At 39.5% G+C, this 19711-nt stretch overlaps 1 protein-coding gene across 1 annotated transcript in view; it reads left to right on the plus strand.

Annotated features, from left to right (window-relative positions):
* TANC1 (tetratricopeptide repeat, ankyrin repeat and coiled-coil containing 1) overlaps positions 1–19711 on the plus strand; it is a 201141-nt gene that overhangs the window by 70989 nt on the left and 110441 nt on the right. Inside the window, exon 2 of the mRNA XM_054970196.1 lies at positions 5018–5097. Coding sequence (XP_054826171.1) covers positions 5037–5097 — 61 coding nt within the window. The 5' untranslated portion in view covers positions 5018–5036. The remainder of the gene's footprint in view (positions 1–5017; positions 5098–19711) is intronic.

The raw sequence follows: 19711 nt of genomic DNA on the forward strand, positions 1-19711 counted from the left end.
TACTTCGTAAATCACTTTGAGTGGGTGTTAAGTTATCCGGAAGGGCTGCATATAAATCAAATGTTGTTATTATATAAATCGAATGTTATAGTTAGTTCTGAGTTCAAAGTCCTTTTTTTAAAGTTCTACCTAGTAAACAGCCCCTGCAATCGCCAGGTGCTGGGTAGCAGGAGACTGGACACAAGGCAGGGCCCAGAGAGCAAGCCTGCACAGGAGTATAGGGAACCTTGGACCTTCCCATGGGCAGTTCCCACTAAGACAAGTGGTGGCAGAAGGCATGAGAGTGAAGGAGCAAAAGTCCCTCTGAGGATTGGTGGGCACCATGTGAGTAGCATGCACCAGGTATAAACTTGGACTTTCATTGGTTGATCCCTAGACACCCCAGATGGCAAGAAGGGGCAGTAGGGCTGTTCTACCAAAGGGGAAAATAATGGTCCAGAATTCTCAGATATTTATGGGCAATAGAACCTAAACCAGCCTCCTTTGCTAGATTGACTAGGTGATTTAACCAATCCAATATAAAGCCCTGCCTATGATGTCAGAAGCTACCAGTCTCAAAATATAGCACGTCCCATTAATGTCTGAACTTCACAACAAATAAAGGGTCTGGCCCAAAACAGTTGGTCCTTTGACAAGGTCGCCCAATGTGGAATTAGTAAGGAAGGGTTATTCTAATGTGAACCCCAGGGGTCCAAGATTCCAAATGTCCTAGGGAGCACTCTTGAGCCATGTGGAACTTAACTGTTTCTGTCACACCCTCATACTGCTTTTCAATCCATTGTTTGTTACACTGGCGGGATCAATGCAATGTGATCCCAAGGATTTAACTATACTAGTTGTATATGATTTTCCTGTTTTCATACATTTCTTGTATGTATAATTGGCTTATAAGTAAAACTGGAACTGTGCATATGCAGTGGGAAAATGTTGATTTGCTAGATAGTTTCCTGTTATCTCTGTTGCCTTGTACATTATACATTTATTTATTGTACATTTACAGTTTTGGGGTGTTCAGCTGAGCTTAATTCTCATAAAGCAGGAAACTCCTCTCTAGACATGGGCACGAAACGGAAAAAAACTGAAACGAGTTTTGTGTTTCGTCACAATCCATGAATCACGAATTATGAAATTCCACAAAATTGACACATTTGTCGAAACGATTTGTTAGTTTCGTGATTCGTCAGAACCCAGGGCATTTCAACGGCCCCCTTCATACCTGGAGATGCCAAACTTGCAGGGAGACTTCAGCAGGCTCTTCTCCATCCACCTCGCAGTCTGCAATACATTGATTGGGAAGGTCAATGGGAAGGTTGAGAAGGGAAGTGCTGCCAGAGTGCATGACTGAAACGGGGACCCGGAGTTGCTGGATCAGAGGACGACGAATGAGTGGCCATGGTGTGGAGCTGGGCCGGGAAGACGGAGACAGAGTGAGGGGTGGATGGCAGGCAGGGACAGTCCCAGGAGTTTGAGATGTGGAGAACAAGTTGAATGGAAGCTCTCCAGATGGCTAGGAGAGCTGCCAATCAAGGGTAAGTGGGCTATGATTGGGGTTTCCATTGGCAACAATAGGTCTGGGCCCATTGTTGCCTAGGGAATCAGTGGATCAGCGCCAGCCTGTCTGCAATTACGAATCATTCACGAAGCTAACGAAACAGGCCAAAAAGTTGTGAATTTCGTGATAATTTCCTGATAACCGTGGCCCACAAAACACTGTTTCGTGATACATGAAATGGCTGGTTTTGTGATGAAATTTGCTTTGTATTTCGATTTGTGCCCATGTCTGCTCCTCTCTCCTTGACCTCTCTCTTCATTTTTGGATAAGAGTTTGTGGAAGCTTTAACCATTCTGGTTTCCTAATGCAGTGCTGAATAAAACATGCAGAGATTTGCTCAGGAGCCTCCCTGCCCCCTGCCCCATGGTCATTTTTTAAATTGGTGGTGCACCCCATCCTGATCCTTCTAATCCCCAGTCTATGATTGGAATGAGAAGGGTGTCCAAAGTACACCTGATACCTGAAAAATCGATTGGGACCATGTGAAAATAATTTGTTGTCAAAGGCTCTGTGCCAGCACACCATGCAAATTCGGGTGGAAAGAATCTCCAGCAAATATTCTATACTTAAGAAATATGAGCTCACACTGTGTAGTGTGAATATGAAACTTAGGATGTTTTCACATATGACAGTAAAAGACTTATTTGAGCCTTTTTTCCAAACTGCTCAGATACATCTTGGTCATGTGCATTAGAAAACAGACAATATCAGTTTTTAAACTGAATATATTTTCTGTATGTCTGAAGGTATTGCTCTTGAATTCTGTATGCGAGAAATGTATAAAACCAGTTTTGTGTTGGCTTCTGAAAATGGCCTTGGGTTTTCCCCTTAAAACTGCTCTGTCCAGAACACTGATTGGGAACATGGAAAAGAGAACAATAGAGATTAAGAGAGCAGTGTTTGCTAGAGGAAGTAGCAACAATGAAGTCTCCTAGTAGTTTTGGCTGGAATGTAAGAGATGTAAATCACAGCTGTCTCGTGATCTTACAGTACTTGCACAGCTGTGGGACTTTGTAAACATCAAAGAAGCCCGCTGCTTCTTTGGGTAGAAAGTATATGCATTATGAGAAACAATTTGATCCCGTTTATAATTTAGTATGCCTAACATGGGTCTTGCAAACATGTAATCTTTAGTGTACATTAATTCAAAAAAGTATTAAGGCTGCTCATTGCCCTAGAAAGTGATATCTTTGTGTGTTTTAGAAGCTGACCACCTCCCTTTTTGCATCAAGAACAGTAATTTTTCTGTTCTTGGCAAAAATAGTTGGTGTTTTGGTTTCTGAAATATTAGAACATGGCCTCTTGCTTCAATTTATTGCTCTTTTTGGCCATTGCATGTGGGAATTAGTGATGTGGGAAATAATTTGAAATGTATATTACTAATTCCAGATAGTGCACATTATAGCAATCGTTTCTGTGAACTGTTATTAATGCGCCATGTAAGTAAATAGCCTGTCTTCCTCTTACACATGTTTAGGAATAAAGGGTTCGGTAAGGTATGTTCCATGTATCCTATTCCATGCTTTGAATACTTCCAGAAGATAACTGGGTGTTTCCCATTCTGAGTTCTGCAGGGTGGATGGCAGGCTGTCTGATGTCACTGTTCAAAGAGATCTAAGGTCTAAAGATTGATAGAAGAATTGTACAAGATGTGTGGTTAGGGCAAGGCTTAATTAAAGAGCTGTAGATCAGAGAAGAATGAACACCCAAAGACTACATAGTTGAGTCAAGTGAAAACTGAAACATTGTAATTGAGGAAAGAAAGTCAGCTGAAGGTTAAATAAACAAGGCAAGGTATAGCAAAGAATATAGAAATAGGATCTTAGAGCTTTGTGCACTTTGTCTTTGTAGACTGAGTTGGATCCAGACTAAATTGGCAATTTCCATTTATTCCCATTCCCTGCTGTGAACTGCATTCATGCTGTTCCTCAGGGTTCCCCGTTCCCCAGGAGTAGAGATGGGCACAAAACGAACCACAGAACAAAATTCCAAACGGAATGGCTGGTTTGTTTTCAAAGAAATACGTTCCATGGGTCCGCATTTTTATGGAACAAACGACTTTTCCTACCATTCCGTTCTGTTCCATTGCTGGTTTGGTAAGCCAGACACACTGCGCCATTCAATCAATCGCCCAGGCAACGGTGGCAGTCTTTTGGTTGCCCCCAGTCTGAGACCTCCATGCTTGATTGGCAGCTGTCTCTGCGAACTAGAGAGCTCCCACTCTGGCCCATCCAGCCAGGAAAAGGGCCAGCCCCTCAAAGTAGCTGCCAGCAGACACTCCAGCTTTTGCCAGTGCAAAGAGACAATGACAGGAAAGGGGGGGGACTCATGGATCATGCCTTTCCCGGGGCTCAATCCCTCTGAAACTTGGGGAGTCTTTAGAGGACAGTGAGGACTAGGTCCCCTGCAAATTTGATGGGTATTGGACCTTAGGAAAGTTTTGTTTAGTTTGGCTGTGAGTGTGAAGGCGCCCATTCTGGGCTCTCTTAAACCTTGAACCGGTTCAGAACTGGCTCAAGTTTGGCTAATTTGTGATCATGTTCTGTGAAAATGAATAAACCACGAACCACGTGGTTCATTTTCCCCCCGTTCCGTGCCCATGTCTACCCAGGAGCAATATTTCGTGGAGTTCAGTGGGCTACAATGGAAGGGAGAGGCAGGAACGTTTAATTCTACCACCGAATTTTGCTGCAGAAGTAGACCAAACCTAATGTAGGTGGGGTGGGGGGAAGCAAGTTTCAAATGGAGCTTTAAATGCACACCAGGCTGCCAAATAACCAGTCTAGTTGCGGGGGGGAAAAGATCAGGTGATGCTGGATTCAAACTAGGTACCTGTATAGATACCTGGTAAGAATCTGGAGGAACATGATTGGGAAGCCCTGCAGGAAACATTTTTCTTTTCAAAGAGCATCATCACCTGTGAGGAATTATTAAGTGTTCTCATTATGCTCCATTCAGGTTCTTCTTTTAGTTTGAGACGGGAGTTTTAAAATGTATTGAGGCTTTTCTCAGTAGTCAATCCATTGTTGCTTGCCCAGGCTTCTGTTAATTCATGGTCTATACTATGAAGTTGTAGCATATGTTCAATTTTTCCTCTCTTGATAAACTCTGGTCAAAAGCCAGTCAATCTTGTGCCCAGAGTGCCTAACAGTAATTTATCCAGGTTTAGCCTCATAACCTTAATTATATGTGGAATGTGGAGAATGTTGTGTGCTGTTTTTCTTTATAACAAGACAAGTAAACCTTGAGTTACTTGGTTCTAGTATTAAAACATTCCTTGTAGCTTCAGTATGTGCTTTAACAAATATAAGAGTCATGTAAAAATAAAAGTAAACCCTCAGAGTGTTTTGAATTAATCTTCTATTATCCAATTTATTTTCACTGTTGCAAAAAATTGCATGTGCAAGTATTATCCCTTATATGAACAGTCCTTTAAAACTGTTACCCCTCCCTTTTTTTTTAAAGGAAAAAGGACAGTCTTAAAATGTTAAAAGCAGTTCTGAAGAAGAGCAGAGATGGTGCAAAGGCCAGCAAAAAGGAATCTGGTAGGTTTGTTAAAATATTGGTGAATTATAGATTTTTACTTCCATAATGGTTCTCAGGTAAGGGTGAGTTGAACAATGTTTACTCAAGGTGGAAACACCTTGCTTAATCATAGCAACGCTTTGCTTTATTTCCGTAATAAGTGCCTTGAAATGTTTGCTAACTTGGTAGCTAAGCCATTCCAGTAGAAGCAAGGCCAGACTTTACAAGTGCAATATAGCTATACCAATAATTTTCATTAAAGTTGACCCAAAGAATTATCAAGTAGAATGTGGTGTTATAGCCAGGACTGTATGTCAGTGGCGTAGAATATAGTTTAGCATTAAGAAATCAACTTTTTAGCAATCTTTTTTTTTGTTATGACTGTAAATAGAAGTTGGGATAGCTGTGCAGGAGGATTGGGAGGACTTTGTTTCCAGCAGTAAAAGGCTAGGTTTTTATACTTTGTGTGGTTCCTTGTGCTTCTGCATAATTAGGAAAATCAGGTATGCAAAATAAACAAATATATAAAGGTTTCTTTAATGTCCGTTTTCACATGTGCATGTACACATATACACAATGTATGTGAGTTGGAATCTAGTTTTACTTGTTGTAGAATTTAGGTTAGCTTAGCTGTAGACTTCTGATACTTAGTCAACTGCAGTTTGCACAGATGCTGCCTACAGTTTGATTTCATGATAAAGTATGGTTTAGTGTGATACCTGGTTGACTTGGTGAGTGCTGAACTGGATTTCTAAACTCTAGTTTAGGTAAAGGTAAAGGTAGTCCCCTGCGCAAGCACTGAGTCATTACTGACCCATGGTGGGACATCACATCACAACATTTTCTTGGCAGACTGGTTACGGGGTGGTTTGCCATGGCCTTCCCCAGTAATCTACACTTTACCCCCAGGAAACTGGGTACTCATTTTACCAACCTCGGAAGGATGGAAGGCTGAGTCAACCTTGAACCGGCTACCCAAACCTGGCTTCCGCCAGGATCGAACTCAGGTTGTGAGCAGAGCTTGGGCTGCAGTACTGCCGCTTACCACTCTGCACCACAGGACTCCTACAAATGGTTTAAGTACGGTTTTATACAAGCTGGGGTTTTTTTAACATCTGAACACAAAAATTCTATGTTCAGTAGCTTTGCCCCTGTTACCTTTACATACATGGACAGGGAATGCTGCTCCAGCTGTGTTCAGTTATTGATGGTGTTTCCCAAGGGTACTCCCTCCTTCACACTACCTACTCCTTCATGCAGGCAATAATACTAAATTATAACGCTAACAGTGCAATCCTAAGAAGAGTTACTCCAGTCTAAGCCCATGGAAATCAATGGGCTTAGATTGGTGTAACTCTTCTTGGGATTGCAGTGTTTGTGGGCTTTGGGATTTCCAGCCTCCTTTGCTGGTGAAAGACCGCAAAATGGCAAGGGAGAGAGGGCATACATGGGTCATCAGTGTTGCATAGATGGTTTGGTCCTCTTAAAACATTCTGTTTTCTAGGCCTAAATTGTATACCAAAATCAGTTTTTAAGTGTGATCAGCTAATCTCTCTAATTAGTTTAAATTTTCCTAAATTTGCTAAAATTCTAATGATCAGAAGCAAACAAGTGCAACTAGGTTTTTTACAAACATAAACTGATTTGTTCATGAGACGGAGTTTACATGGATGCACCTACTAGTCGAATATGAAAATAACATAAGCTGCATGTCTTCCTGAGTCTGCAGCCATTTTGAATTTCAGGAAAGCTTGTTTCCTGGGAACACAGACCTCAAGTAGAACTACAGTCACACTGGTGGGGAGGAAGAAGGAGTTAAAACCACTTCCGTCTACCTCTTGCGTGAGCAGAGAGCTCCACTGACGAAGCGGAAGGGAGTGATTTTGTGCCCTTCCCCCTCTCCAGTGCAGCTACTTAATACACATTTGGTCTCTAGGAATAAACTCCCAGGGATGGAAATGGCTGCTGACAGGGAGAGGAGAGCCAGAATACTTGTGGTCCTTACACTGGATCCAAACCAATAACTATAAATAAGAGAAAGATTAACTAAAATTATTGTTTCTATCAGCAGCTAGCAGATAAGAGTTGGTAAGTTAAATTTGATTTTTAAAATCCAAAGTTTCTAATGGAAAAAAATCTAAAACATACTTTGCCAGAATACCATTTAGCAGTTCCAGGGTTCAGCTGTAATATCATACATACATGATTCTTGCCTTGACTGTGATTTTTGCCTACAAAGAAATCGTTAGTATATTAAACATTAAGCTACAGTAACTATCCATCATAAGTTGAAACTTTTTTCAAAACCACCTCATTACTGCCCCTGGGACCCTTAGATAATTTAAAGCTGAAAAAGGCTCTAACATCAGATTGGTGGCAGGGAGATTTGACTCTCGAAAGCTTATACCCTGGAAATCTAGTTGGTCTCTAGTTGGAATCCAGCTCTTCTACTACAGACAAACACGGCTACCCCCCTAAAACTAAACTAATCCTATAACTGAATTATATCCGGTCATATACCTGGCCCCAACCATAACTTTTACCACAGGTTCTAAAAGCTCTGGTGCGAACTAGATGGGGGTGATAATTGCATTCCCTTTGAGTAGAAATAGGCTGTCTAACCAGCAAAGTTGAAGTTCATTTCGAAGAATATTTTATCTCTGATCTCCATCAGACTTATACAGGGTTATAATTGCTAAGTATAGCTGTTATAAGGAACCTAAAATGATTGAAGTATTTGCCAGAAGTAACAGATCCTCCACCTGGAAAAAGAATAGTTGAAAGGATTTAAAAATAATTACATACACACAGTCTGAATAATATTTTTACTATTCATATACATTTTTGGATTTATTTATTGAATTTAGGTTGGCCAAACATATTAAATTCTCAGTTATGAAAAGGATAAAAATATTTAGTCAGTATTTGTCAAGAATGATCTAAATACGATGATGAGGCTTAAATGAATTTTAATTGATCATGTTGACCACCATATCACAGTCAGAGACACTATTATGGAACCTCAGTGATTTCCAGGTAAAAATATTCTGTCATGTCCGTGGATAGATGAGAAATCATTATAATATTTCTAAAATAATATAAACATTATAAAGTCCACTGAAATTAACTTAATTATCTGTTTCCATTGTTGTAATAGACAGCTTGATTTAATTTGATTTAGCTGTTTTTGTTCCATCCATTTAAATTAAATTTTCCTCTTCCCACGGTATCCTATGTCATTTGTGAAAGACCTTCCAACTTTTTCGTGTGGCTTTTGAGCAGGGGGCTGAGAGTGGGCTCCCTTCAGAGTCCTCTGCTCTTTTGGTAGTGAGTTTGGATCTAATCATTGTATGCTGTTAGGATGACCCATTGCAATAGTTGGCATTGTTTAGATTTTAGAAATACATAAACTAGTTTTTCTTTGTCGAAGGCTTTCATGGCCGGAGAACGATGGTTGTTGTGGATTTTCCGGGCTGTATAGCCGTGGTCTTGGCATTGTAGTTCCTGACGTTTCACCAGCAGCTGTGGCTGGCATCTTCAGAGGTGTAGCACCAAAAGACAGAGATCTCTCAGTGTCACAGTGTGGAGAAGAACAGATGCTACGTTCAGCAAAAGACAGTAGAGACCCCCCTCACCTCTGCAGGAGTATACTGTTTACCCTGCAGCTGTGGACAAGTTGACATCGGGACCACAAAGCGTAGCATACAGACAAGAATAAAAGAACGTGAAAGACACTGCAGACTTGGCCATCCTGAAAAATCAGCAGTGGCTGAACATAGCCTAACTCAAACAGGAGACAGTATCCTATTCCAGGACACTAAAATACTGGACAACACTTCCAACTACTTTGTCAGATTGCACAGGGAAGCCATTGAAATTCATAAGCATAAACACAATTTCAACAGGAAAGAAGAGACTTTAAGAATGAATAGAGCATGGCTTCCAGCCCTGCAAAACACCAGGCTAACGAAATACTCCACATCCCACAATAGCCCTGCAGAGAAGATTAGCACATCAAGCACCGATCCATATGCAAAAGAACGTCCTCAGGATACAGTGAAGCCTCCCTCCATTAGCATTCCACACCCTGGGAAACTCCTACAGGATGACTCAGCCCAAACCCACTTTCCTGAGTAGATACAAATTACCTGCCAACATCTTTTCCACGCTGTGACACTGAGAGATCTCTGTCTTTTGGTGCTACACCTCTGAAGATGCCAGCCACAGCTGCTGGTGAAACGTCAGGAACTGCAATGCCAAGACCATGGCTATACAGCCCGGAAAATCCACAACAACCATAGTTTTTCTTTCTTCCCCTTTCACAGTCTGTTTTCCACAGATATAACCTGTTGCTAAAATCTGGCCTACGCTATAAGACTGAAAGGCTTGCTTTTTCTACCTGAGCTGCTCCGCAGCCATTGCAGAACATTTGCTGTCTTGTGCTGCCAGGTTGGTGTGAAAAGCTTTTGGTCTCATGGGAAGAGCATGAGTACTGCAATTTCTCCCCACAGGTAGCATTATCCATGGGGGGGGGGATTACTTGTAGTCTGGTACAAAATCATAAATGCTTGATGTGAGTGTAGTAGAGTTTTATACGAAAACTTGAAAAAGTTATTCTTTTTGGCACCTGGATGTAATAATTTACGTGCAGGGTCTAAACGGTCCTTTTAATTTTTACAGTGGCCTGCATCCACTGGTAACTGGTGTAGACAGAAGGGCTTTTCATCTATAGTATGCAGATTCCTCAGCTCCTTTCTCTCATTCCAGCCCCAAATCCCCCTTGAAATACTCCAGAGGGACAGGGGAGACCCCCCCGGAACAGGATAAAGGAAGACTCAAGTCTGCTGTAGGAAGGAATCAGTGGAAATTGACCCATCTTTCCTTCAGCTTGAAGTATCTCTTCTGTTTGGAGGCAGAGACACTTCCAACTTTGGAGGAAGATTCTTTAAGTAAGAGGAAAGCATCAGACTTTGTTTAGTGTAGTGCTAGGATATAGGCCATTGTCATTATTATGATAGTTCAGTGTGCATGGTGCTTTATAAAGTTCAAAAAACAAGCGCCTGCGCAGAGGAACTTGCACCCTAAAATTCTAGGTTAAACAAAAAAACCCGTGATAAACTAACTAGAAAATATTTATGTAAAGTCAAACAGTTAATATAATTAAGCAACACTTGTATGAGAACAACTTATATCAAGTAGTACATGTATATAGGCTTAATTACATATAAAGGCAAAGCATCTTGCAGGGAAACAATATCACTTTAACAAAAGCATAGTCAAAGTGTCAAGTGCAAGGTAAACATGTACAATATTTCTATATCTATGCAAAGTGCCAGTGCCTATTAATAATGAATGTTGTTTAACAAATAGCCAAAAGTTACAGTACTACATACATTCAAAAAGACCTATTAATGACGGTGCAGAAAATTGGAAGAGGAAAATTCAATTCACATAATCAAATGAAGATAATACTTGGTAGTAACAATAATTCTTGGTAATAACTGCAATGGGAAGCCAGCAAATTGACCCATTTCAAATCATTTTCTTCATCCAGGCAGATATTATTAAGCTTGATCCTAGAAAATTCATCAAATATTCAATAATAAATATACAATAAAAACCATAAGATAAATAAGTACAAAGGAAACTCATTCATATTAATACTCACAAATACAGATACAGTCACAAATTCATATATTTCAATCAGCATCAGCAGCCGTCCTCCATTTTAGGTTTGCCTAAAATTCTAGCACACCAGCTTCTTTGAATGGCCGACCCCCTTTTAACCTTATTAAAACAGTTTCCTTGCAAAAGCAAGAGAGAGCTTTTTCGCTTGTGGCCTTTTATTTAAAACATACGTTTGACCCTGGCCTTTCATTGATGGTGCTCTTTAAAAGTAGGCCACTTGAAACACTTGCAAACGAAGTTATTAATGCTTCCAGTTATGTGCTTCCAGTGCTTTTTGATAAGCTCCTAGATTTCAAAATCATAAAATAGTTTTTGACATCTTAAAGCTAAATAGGCAAATGCAGTTGGCTCTTTTTTGTACAAGTCTTTCCTTGATAACCTTTGAATTTTAAATGAAAAGAATTTCCTGGCATGGAAAGTTCAGAACTGTTAGTTTTAAATGTTGAAGCTGTGTTGGAATCTTTTCAAGTTTCAGTTCGACTTTTTGGGCATTTTTCTGAATACATCCCTCAACAGAGGATGCTTTGTTTCACACAAAATATAAGGACCTGTTTTTGATTTATTCTATGTTGCTGTGCCCATTTTCTGTGGCTCTTGATTATTATAAAGTGTTTAGTACTGCATTTTTGTTGAGCAAGTAGGTATTTGGTGTGGTATTACAGTTTTCAGGGATTTTTTTTTTTTTTTACAAACTCTAGTTCAAGCATCAAAACTAGTGTTTCATATTGAGATTAGCCACAGGGAATAATTACTTAAAAACATCTAATAATTTCTAGTCCTGGAAAACTTCAGTATTTCAAAAAGTTGTGTTTCAGAACATATAACGTTTTGCTAATAGTAGGTAGGCAAAAGAGTAGATTTTGAGATGGATTATGATATTAAACACACATGGTAGCATTCAAGTATGGAAAATTTTAATTTGCCGAGAACATTGATAGTTTGAACATCTTCATATGTTTAAGGATGGCTTCATCGTCCAGCAGGAGTGGTGGTATAATGGAACCAAATCTGAGACAGCAGAGGAAGAAACATGCTTATTATTCTTAGGTGCTCACTTTTTGCGGAAAAATTGTGTGCTTATTTAGTTAAATATTCTAACTATTTGTAATAAAAATCCTTGAAGTAGTACACCATATGGCTATGCTACTACATGCTTCAGTAACTTTGAGGCTAGATTACTAGAACATGCTTTACACGGGGCTCTTCTTGAAGATATTCCAGAAGCTGCAGCTTGTTGCTCCTATTCTGAGGTCTCTTGGCTGACTGCCAAAAAGTTTCTTAGTCAAATTCAAGGTGTTGGTGCTCACCTTTAAAGCCTTTCATGGCCTAGGGCCCAAATGTTTGAAAGACTGCCTTTTCCTGCATATTTAAAATTAACAGGAAGTTGAACCAATGGTGGGATCATGTGGAGGATTTCTGTGAACAGAAGTGGGGTGAATTTTGCTGTTTCCCTACTCCTGCTGCAGCCCTTTGATTCCTCATGGTGTCCCCTGTGCCCCAGGAACAGCAAGGCAGGGATCATTTTGAGGTGCAGCCAAAAACGATGAGGCAAGAAAATAATGTGCTGCTGATGGAAACACGTTCAGTGAGCAAAAATGTTCAGCAGTATCTCTCTTTTATTCGTCTTTTGTTTGTTCATGTAGAAGCAGGCTCTGCTCGAGCTGTCATTTACAATTTGCCCAGTATTTGATCCAGTTTGTTTGACTTTGGAACACATGTATACCTTGTCTGTCGCCAAACTACGGTACTTTTATTGCAGGGTTGGGATGAATATACAGCCACATCAAGTTCTAAGAAAGCTTTTACAAATCTTTTTGGTTAATTTATGTCTCTAGTTTCTAATTTTCTGATCTATACTAGCTTGGTTTTTGTTATTTGCATTCCACTTAAGTTGCCTTGTGTAACATTTTCTAATGATCTTTTCTTGCTTAAACCAAAGGGCCTGTGTTCTCCTTCTTGTCGTTCTTGATCTTTTCATTGTATTTAAAATAGTTGATCATGCTCTGTATTTTAGCTAATCTTTAATTTTTGAGTTTTCACAGTTCTCTGTGTTATTGGTTTAATTCTTATTGCTTCTTATTTCATAGTTTCTGTTAATGAATTTTTATCTTCTCTCCCCTTATCAGTTGGTGTTCCACAGGAGTCTGTTCTTGGTCCTCTTCTTTATACACTTTATACTCTCCCTCGTGGTAAGATTATTGGTTTATTTATGCAGATAACATCGGGTCGTATCTTTGTGTTCCATCTCTTTCATCATTTGTTCATTGTAATATGATATCTCTAACAGTAATGGTGTAATTGCCATGAGGGTGTCTAACTGTTTTCTTATTTTCAATGTTCCAAGCATTCAGTTTTCTGTTCTACTCAATCTTCTTTTCTTTTTTAAAAAGCAATTTTGCTATTTAATCCTCTCCTGAAACACATAGCTGGCTTGATTTTCTTCACATCTTTGTTCTGGTAATACTCATTCTTCTATTAAGTCCTGATCTGAAATGTTCATCCTTCAGCTACTGTGAAGATTCTTTCTGTTGAATCTGTAGAACGTTTTGGTTTTAAGTTCTTTATCCTTTAATTGATTGTAGCACTATACTGTTTACTGTATTCCTGTTCCTTAACTTGCTGCATTTCTTTCTGTCCAAACTCATCTGCCCATTTGATCTATCTTGATCACTATTGTAACCATCTCGTTCTTCTCTGTTTAGTCTCCAGTGGCTTTCTTTTGTCCATTCGTTTTAAGTTTGACTATTGCTTGGTACTTGTATGTTGCTTGATGATCTTGCTTCATCTTATATTTTCTAATGCATTTATCTGTATTTACTTCTTTATATTCTTCATTTAGCTAATACTGATCTATTTCTGGTATCCATTCTTCTTTGCTTGCACCTTTTTGGAATTCTGTTCTACTCAATTTTATCTTAATGCTCCTTGCTTCTAAAGAAGTGTTTCAGTGGTTCTTTTTTGCTTCTTTACCGTGGTGCTTTAATTCTTCTTCTCTTCTGATTTTCCAGGTCGCATGGAAATTAATCTTCCTGAGTGTAATTCCTATTTCCCATAGCCTCTTATGCTGTCTTAGACTGTATACTTGCAGCCAAGAGTTTTTTATTTTTTGTACAGTTTTTAATAGATTTTAGGCCCTTGAAAAATAAATAATAAATAAAAATTTAATAACATCCCATGGAGATTGCTAGTACCTTCATTCACTACCGAAATACAGTCACCACTCACCAGTATGAAATGAGAGCATATTTGTTTATAATAATATAAAGGAGTTGAAAAAGGAGGGAAAAATAAGGATGCCTCTTTACTGGATAAGAAGAACCACAGAGAAATTCAAATAGAGAGGGCAACGGTAATTGAATTTATATCCAGGAAAATTTCTTCAAACCCTTTCAGATAGTCAGGACTTCATTTTCAGTTGTTTATTAAGATAGAAATTTTAAGGCTGAGGTGATAGCTCCTCAATTGTGTGTGTGTGTATGTGTGTTAGTGTTAGAAAGTTGTTGTAAAAGTTAAGAATTGCTGGTCTTTCCTGACTACAGTGGAGTCCAAGAAGATACTTAACTTTTATAGAGCAGTACAACTGGTTTCAAAGTGGTCCCACTCTGTGAAGTTAAAATGGATTTTTTTTTGGTCACTAGTGGGAGCCAGTTTAGTGTAGTGTTTAAGAGCAACATAATCTGGAGAAACTTGTTTGATTCCCCACTCCTCCACTTGAAGCCAGTTGGGTGACCTTGGTTCAGTCACAGCTCTCTCAGCCCCATCCACCTCACAGGGTGTTTGTTGTGGGTATAATAATAACATACTTCGTGAAGCACTCTGAGTGGATGTTAAGTTGTCCTGAAGGGCAGTATATAAATCGTTGTTGTTGTTGTTGTTGTTGTTGTTGTTGAGCTATAAAATTAGCAGTTACGAAAGTTTGTTGCAGACTCCATCTGTGGGTGACATTGATTGGCTGGTACCTATAATATTTCAGACTCACCCATATCCAATTCTGGAGGTTTACCGCCGTCTTAAAAACCAGCATTTGTTTTTTAAAGGCAATGAATGAATGTATAAATGAATAAGCATTCGTGTAGGGTTTTTTTAAAAAAGTGATTCATCCACCTGAAGCATAGGGTCAGCTGACTTAGAATTTGATTTGCTGCATGTAGATCAGGGATCTTTAATTTGCAAAGTTTGGTAGGGTCATAACTTGCACTGAGACAATGGAACTTTCTGTGTGTCTTATTTTAAGATCGAGCCTTTTCTCATTCAGAGGACCAAGGAGTTCTTGAAGCAAAGTATGATCCTCTTTTCAGTGGAATATAATAAATTTCAGGCAGATTATTACTCTGAAAGTGATTAATATCTTGAGCCAAGGCTGTAATCCATAGTGATCACTGACTGAACCCCAAACAGTACAGCACTAATGTATGCTTGTGATAGATTCTTGCTGTTGAATTCAAGGCAGACTTATTCCTGTGCTTTTAGCTTTCCCTTTTTAGACATCCCACATGCTGAGTATGTTATAGTACGTTAAACAAGTTGACCATATTTTTTAAAAAAAGAAACAGTATTTTCTGTGTTGTCTTAAACATTTCCATGGATCAAAAGAGAATCTCACAGGAAGGATATTTCATAATTTCTGGGCAGCCCGGCTGAACCGAACTAGACTGTGTTTCGTGGGTTGTGCAGATAGGAAGGACGTAATTCTTCCTTTTGTTGTTCTCTTGGCTGAATGCGAGTGCATTATATGTGTGAGTTTATGCAGACTTATGTTTTTAAATTATTTTATATTATTTAACTTTCTCACAATTGTGGGTTTTGGACAAGAGTCACCAGGATTTTCTTTAATGAGAACTACTTCTAAGTAATGAAAAATATCCTTCCGAAGCACTAGTCTCTTCCCAGCCCTGGCATGTTACCAAGTTTTGTTCCATCCTAGAGAAAGAACATGGACTGAGAAGGACATCAGAAGCTATCAGCTAAGCAGCACAGAGGAAAATCCTATGAAATAACAAGGTTTTTAAAAGTCTACAGCAGAGTTTTTGTGATTTTTCCTAAGTATTTTAGGAGGCACATGAACTCTTCTGGAGTAGCTACTGAGCTGCCAGTAGCTCATAAACTACCTGTTGGAGAACTCTGGGATATATGATATTCAACAACAAAATACATGTTGTGCATTGTAATCCTAAAACATAGGGAGTTTTTTAGGCTTTTGTCTGTTTTAAAGGATATTTCCAGCCGATAAAAATCAGGCCAGTATAGTTAAGTTACACCACATCTTTTGGGATGCCCTAGTGCAATGGTTCAGTAGTTCTTCCTGGCATTCACCTCACCTTTTGTGGATTAGAGGAAGCAGGGACTGGGGGAATGGGATTGCCCATCAACCCTTAAGTCCTTACATGTCCCCTTCTTATGAAGGGGTTTCTGTTCAAATGATGCACTTTCTTCTTTTTATTACAGAATTTGTTTTATATCTTCATCCAGGGCTTTTTTTCAGGGGGAACGTGGGGGAACGGAGTTCCGGAACCTCTTGAAAATGGTCACATGGCTGGTGGCCCCGCCTCCTGATCTCCAGACAGAGGGGAGCTGAGATTGCCCTCAGCACCGCCGAGCGGCATGGAGGGCAATCTAAACTCCCCTCTGTCTGGAGATCAGGGGGCGGGGCCACCAGCCATGTGACCATTTTCTCTGAGGGCAACCCACTGAGTTCCACCACCTCTTTTCCCAGAAAAAAAGCCCTGTCTTCATCTTTTATTTTTCCTACCCCTTGGATGGCAAAAATTAAAGATATATGTGCGTTGGTGGCAATGGATATAGCAGCTTGCAATTCTTTCTCCAGTATTCAGAATATTTGCAGTTTTTCTTATAGGAAATAAAGACATTTATACTTTTAAATTCCATAGGTGTTCTAAACAGTACCATTTTATATGCTGAGTTAGTTATAAATTATGTGTTTTATGTTGTTAAACAAGTAAAAGAAGTTTAGGTTTAGTTTAGGTTTGATAGGAAAGTAAATACCGCATATATTTCAATTTTCCAATTTCTGTTTTTCTTCCTAATACTATTTCTGTGGCTTCAAAATTTTTGGAAATGCTACATCTCTAACAATTAATAAATTCTTTTGGAATGTGTTAATATATTTACATGGTCTCTTTTAAGATATGAAAAATTATAAATTTCTATTGTATGTTAAATCACAATTAGATTCTTTCTAATATCCCAATTTGTTAACTAATGAGAATCTAAATGTATACCATATTACTTGCTTACCTTAGGTACTAAGTGTAGTTTTAATGTTAACATAGTGTTTCAGATATATAATTATATGCATATCATGTGTACAAGGTATGCAAATCTTGTAGATTTTGCCACTTTGATCTTTGATGTTTTGAACTGCTTTTCCTTAAACATTATCCTTGCAAAGCATTCTGTGACATATCAACAAATAAACATCGTATTGGTTGATAGAATTTCTTGCCGGATAGTATGTCTCCAATTTGAAATGCCATTTGGCAAAATGAAACCAAAGAGGTTACATGACCTAATGTACATCTAGACAACATTCTTGAGTGGTTAACGGTGAATAAGTTTGCTTGTGTATTTAGATTTGTTTTGGTTTTTTTCTGTCGTGAGGGGGAGGGAGAGTGATGTAAGTGTGTGTGTGAAAGAGATTTCTTTTCAAGGGTGAACTAAATACAGAAGCTTTAAGGTCTTAAATCTCTTGGGTTACACATTTTAAAATACACCTTCACTAGCAGTTCTTTGTATTGTAATTTCCTAAAAATAGCTCTGCGTTCTTGTAGCATCTCTGACTCCAGTTTATAAGGAGATGATCCTCTATTTTTAGCACGGTGTGTGAGAATTTAAATTGCATTCCAGTCACAGTGAAAAATTGCAAAATATGCAGAAAATGCCAGCACTGTTTGCCTAAATAAAGTAATCCAGGGTATTTTTTTGCTACTGTTGACACTTTACTCTTAGTTAAAAGTCTGTGAACTGCAAGAGATACTTCTGTTTGTACCCACAGTGTTTTTTCAAAACAATTCACAGATGCTTAAAATTTGTTTCTTTTCTCAGATTAAAGTGTTTCACGTGCACAGTAAATAATCCCATGTTAAGATTTCTGTCTTTGAGGCAAGCAAGCAATATGCTAATATGGTTATACATAATCTGAAATTGACCTTGTTACCAAGGTTTTCTCAAGATGAACCTTTAGCTTGAAAGCTGTGCAAACATGGGTGCTTTAGTGTTCAGCACTGATTTCCCTCCTACTAATAGCATTTATTCACCTTTTCCCTGTGTGTTGAGACTCTGAGCTTTTTAGAGCATCTGATGAAGGACTGTGATATTCTGAACCGAGAATTGCTTAGAGGTTGGAGCTAGGACCACCACTGAGCTCAGCCTTTGCGGTACAGCTCCTTCCCACAAAACTAGCGATTTGATGGCTGAAAGTCCCTACGGTGGGGAGTAGAGTTAAGGAAGAAATAAAAGCATTCTTTTTTTTTTTTACAGTAAAAATGAACTTCTTGGACCAACAAAACAGTTTTTGTTCATTTATGCTTACATTCTACCCTTTCCCCAAAAGGAGGTCAGAGCAGCTGTTTAGCCTCACAGTGGCCTCATGAGGTTCATTAGGCTGACAGAGAACAAATTACCCTTCAGAGCAACCACAGGGTCCATGAATTGGATCAGGGCTGCAGCACTGTGAAAGGGGGCAGTGCGCTTAACCATTTTTCCCTCACTGAACTCAGTGAGAGAGTTTGAGGGGGGAAAGGAGGGCACCCATGAAATCAGAGTGGAAACAAAAAAGAAAACATACAAGTTCCATCCGCAAGGAGGGCAGTGTACCATGTTATCCTTCCTGCTATGGAAATGTTTCCACATGCACACACAGCCTATTTCAACTCTGAACAACCAAACCAGTTATGAAGTTAGAAAGCCACCAGGGGAGTGAGGGCTATCTGGTATCCTGCAGGAAGTGCCATGTGTATGATTATCTGCCCCTTGGGTGGAAATTGTGAGTGTTGTGCTTGTACCAAGGATATCTCTCTGGGTTGGGGGGAGGGGCTTTTGAAATATAGAACGTGGAGTCTGTGGTGGGCATTTGGACTGGATGGTGGCTTGCAAGGGTTGCAGACATTACACACTTTCTAGATACGTTGGTAGTGGTGAGGAGGAGTCAGTGGTGGTGCATCTTGGTACTAGTGACAAGGGGAATTGTAGTCCTGTGGTCCTGGACGAAAAAGTTAGGCAGAAAGTTAAAGGTCAAGACCTCAAAGGTAGCATTCTCAGAATTGCTGCAGGTTCCATGTGCAAGGCCAGCTAGACAGGCACAGAAGAGGCGTCTCAACATGTGGATGAAAAAGTGGTCTAAAAGTAAGGGTTTAGATTTGTTAAGTGCTGTGGAATTTTGAGGGACGAGCCAAACCTGTGCAAAAGGGTTCATTTGAGCCAAAAGGGAACCACAAGACTGATGCTTAATATCAAAAAGGTAGCAGAGCGGTTTTTAAGGTAATCCCAAGGGGAAAGCTGACAGGAGCTGGAGAGCATCCAGCTTGGGACAACATCCAAAGGGATGATGGTATAAACACTTTAGGGTATTATTGGTAGGAACACTATAGAACTTTTGAGTGAGAGGGGGATGACAAAGCAGGGCCATGTGTGGAGGCAGTTAACGGGAACCCGCACATTATGTGGCAATACCACTGAATTACTAGTGCTGGGATGCAACATCAGGAGAAGGCCTCCGCCTCTAAGGCTCTGTTGTTGGCTATTCTGAGTATCTGGTTGGCTACTGTATGAGACTAGATGCTGAATTAAATGGACCAGCAATCTGATCAAGCAGGAGTCTTGTTCTCAAGCTGCTTTTCAAGCTGCTGAGAGTCATGATGTAAAGAAAACACAGCTGTTCTGGTTGTCCTCCGTCCTCCATGTCCTCCCCACAGCTTCACGGAAGTTATT

Source organism: Eublepharis macularius, chromosome 2 (assembly GCF_028583425.1).
Source record: "Eublepharis macularius isolate TG4126 chromosome 2, MPM_Emac_v1.0, whole genome shotgun sequence".
In the NCBI taxonomy this organism is placed as follows: Eukaryota; Metazoa; Chordata; class Lepidosauria; order Squamata; family Eublepharidae; genus Eublepharis; species Eublepharis macularius.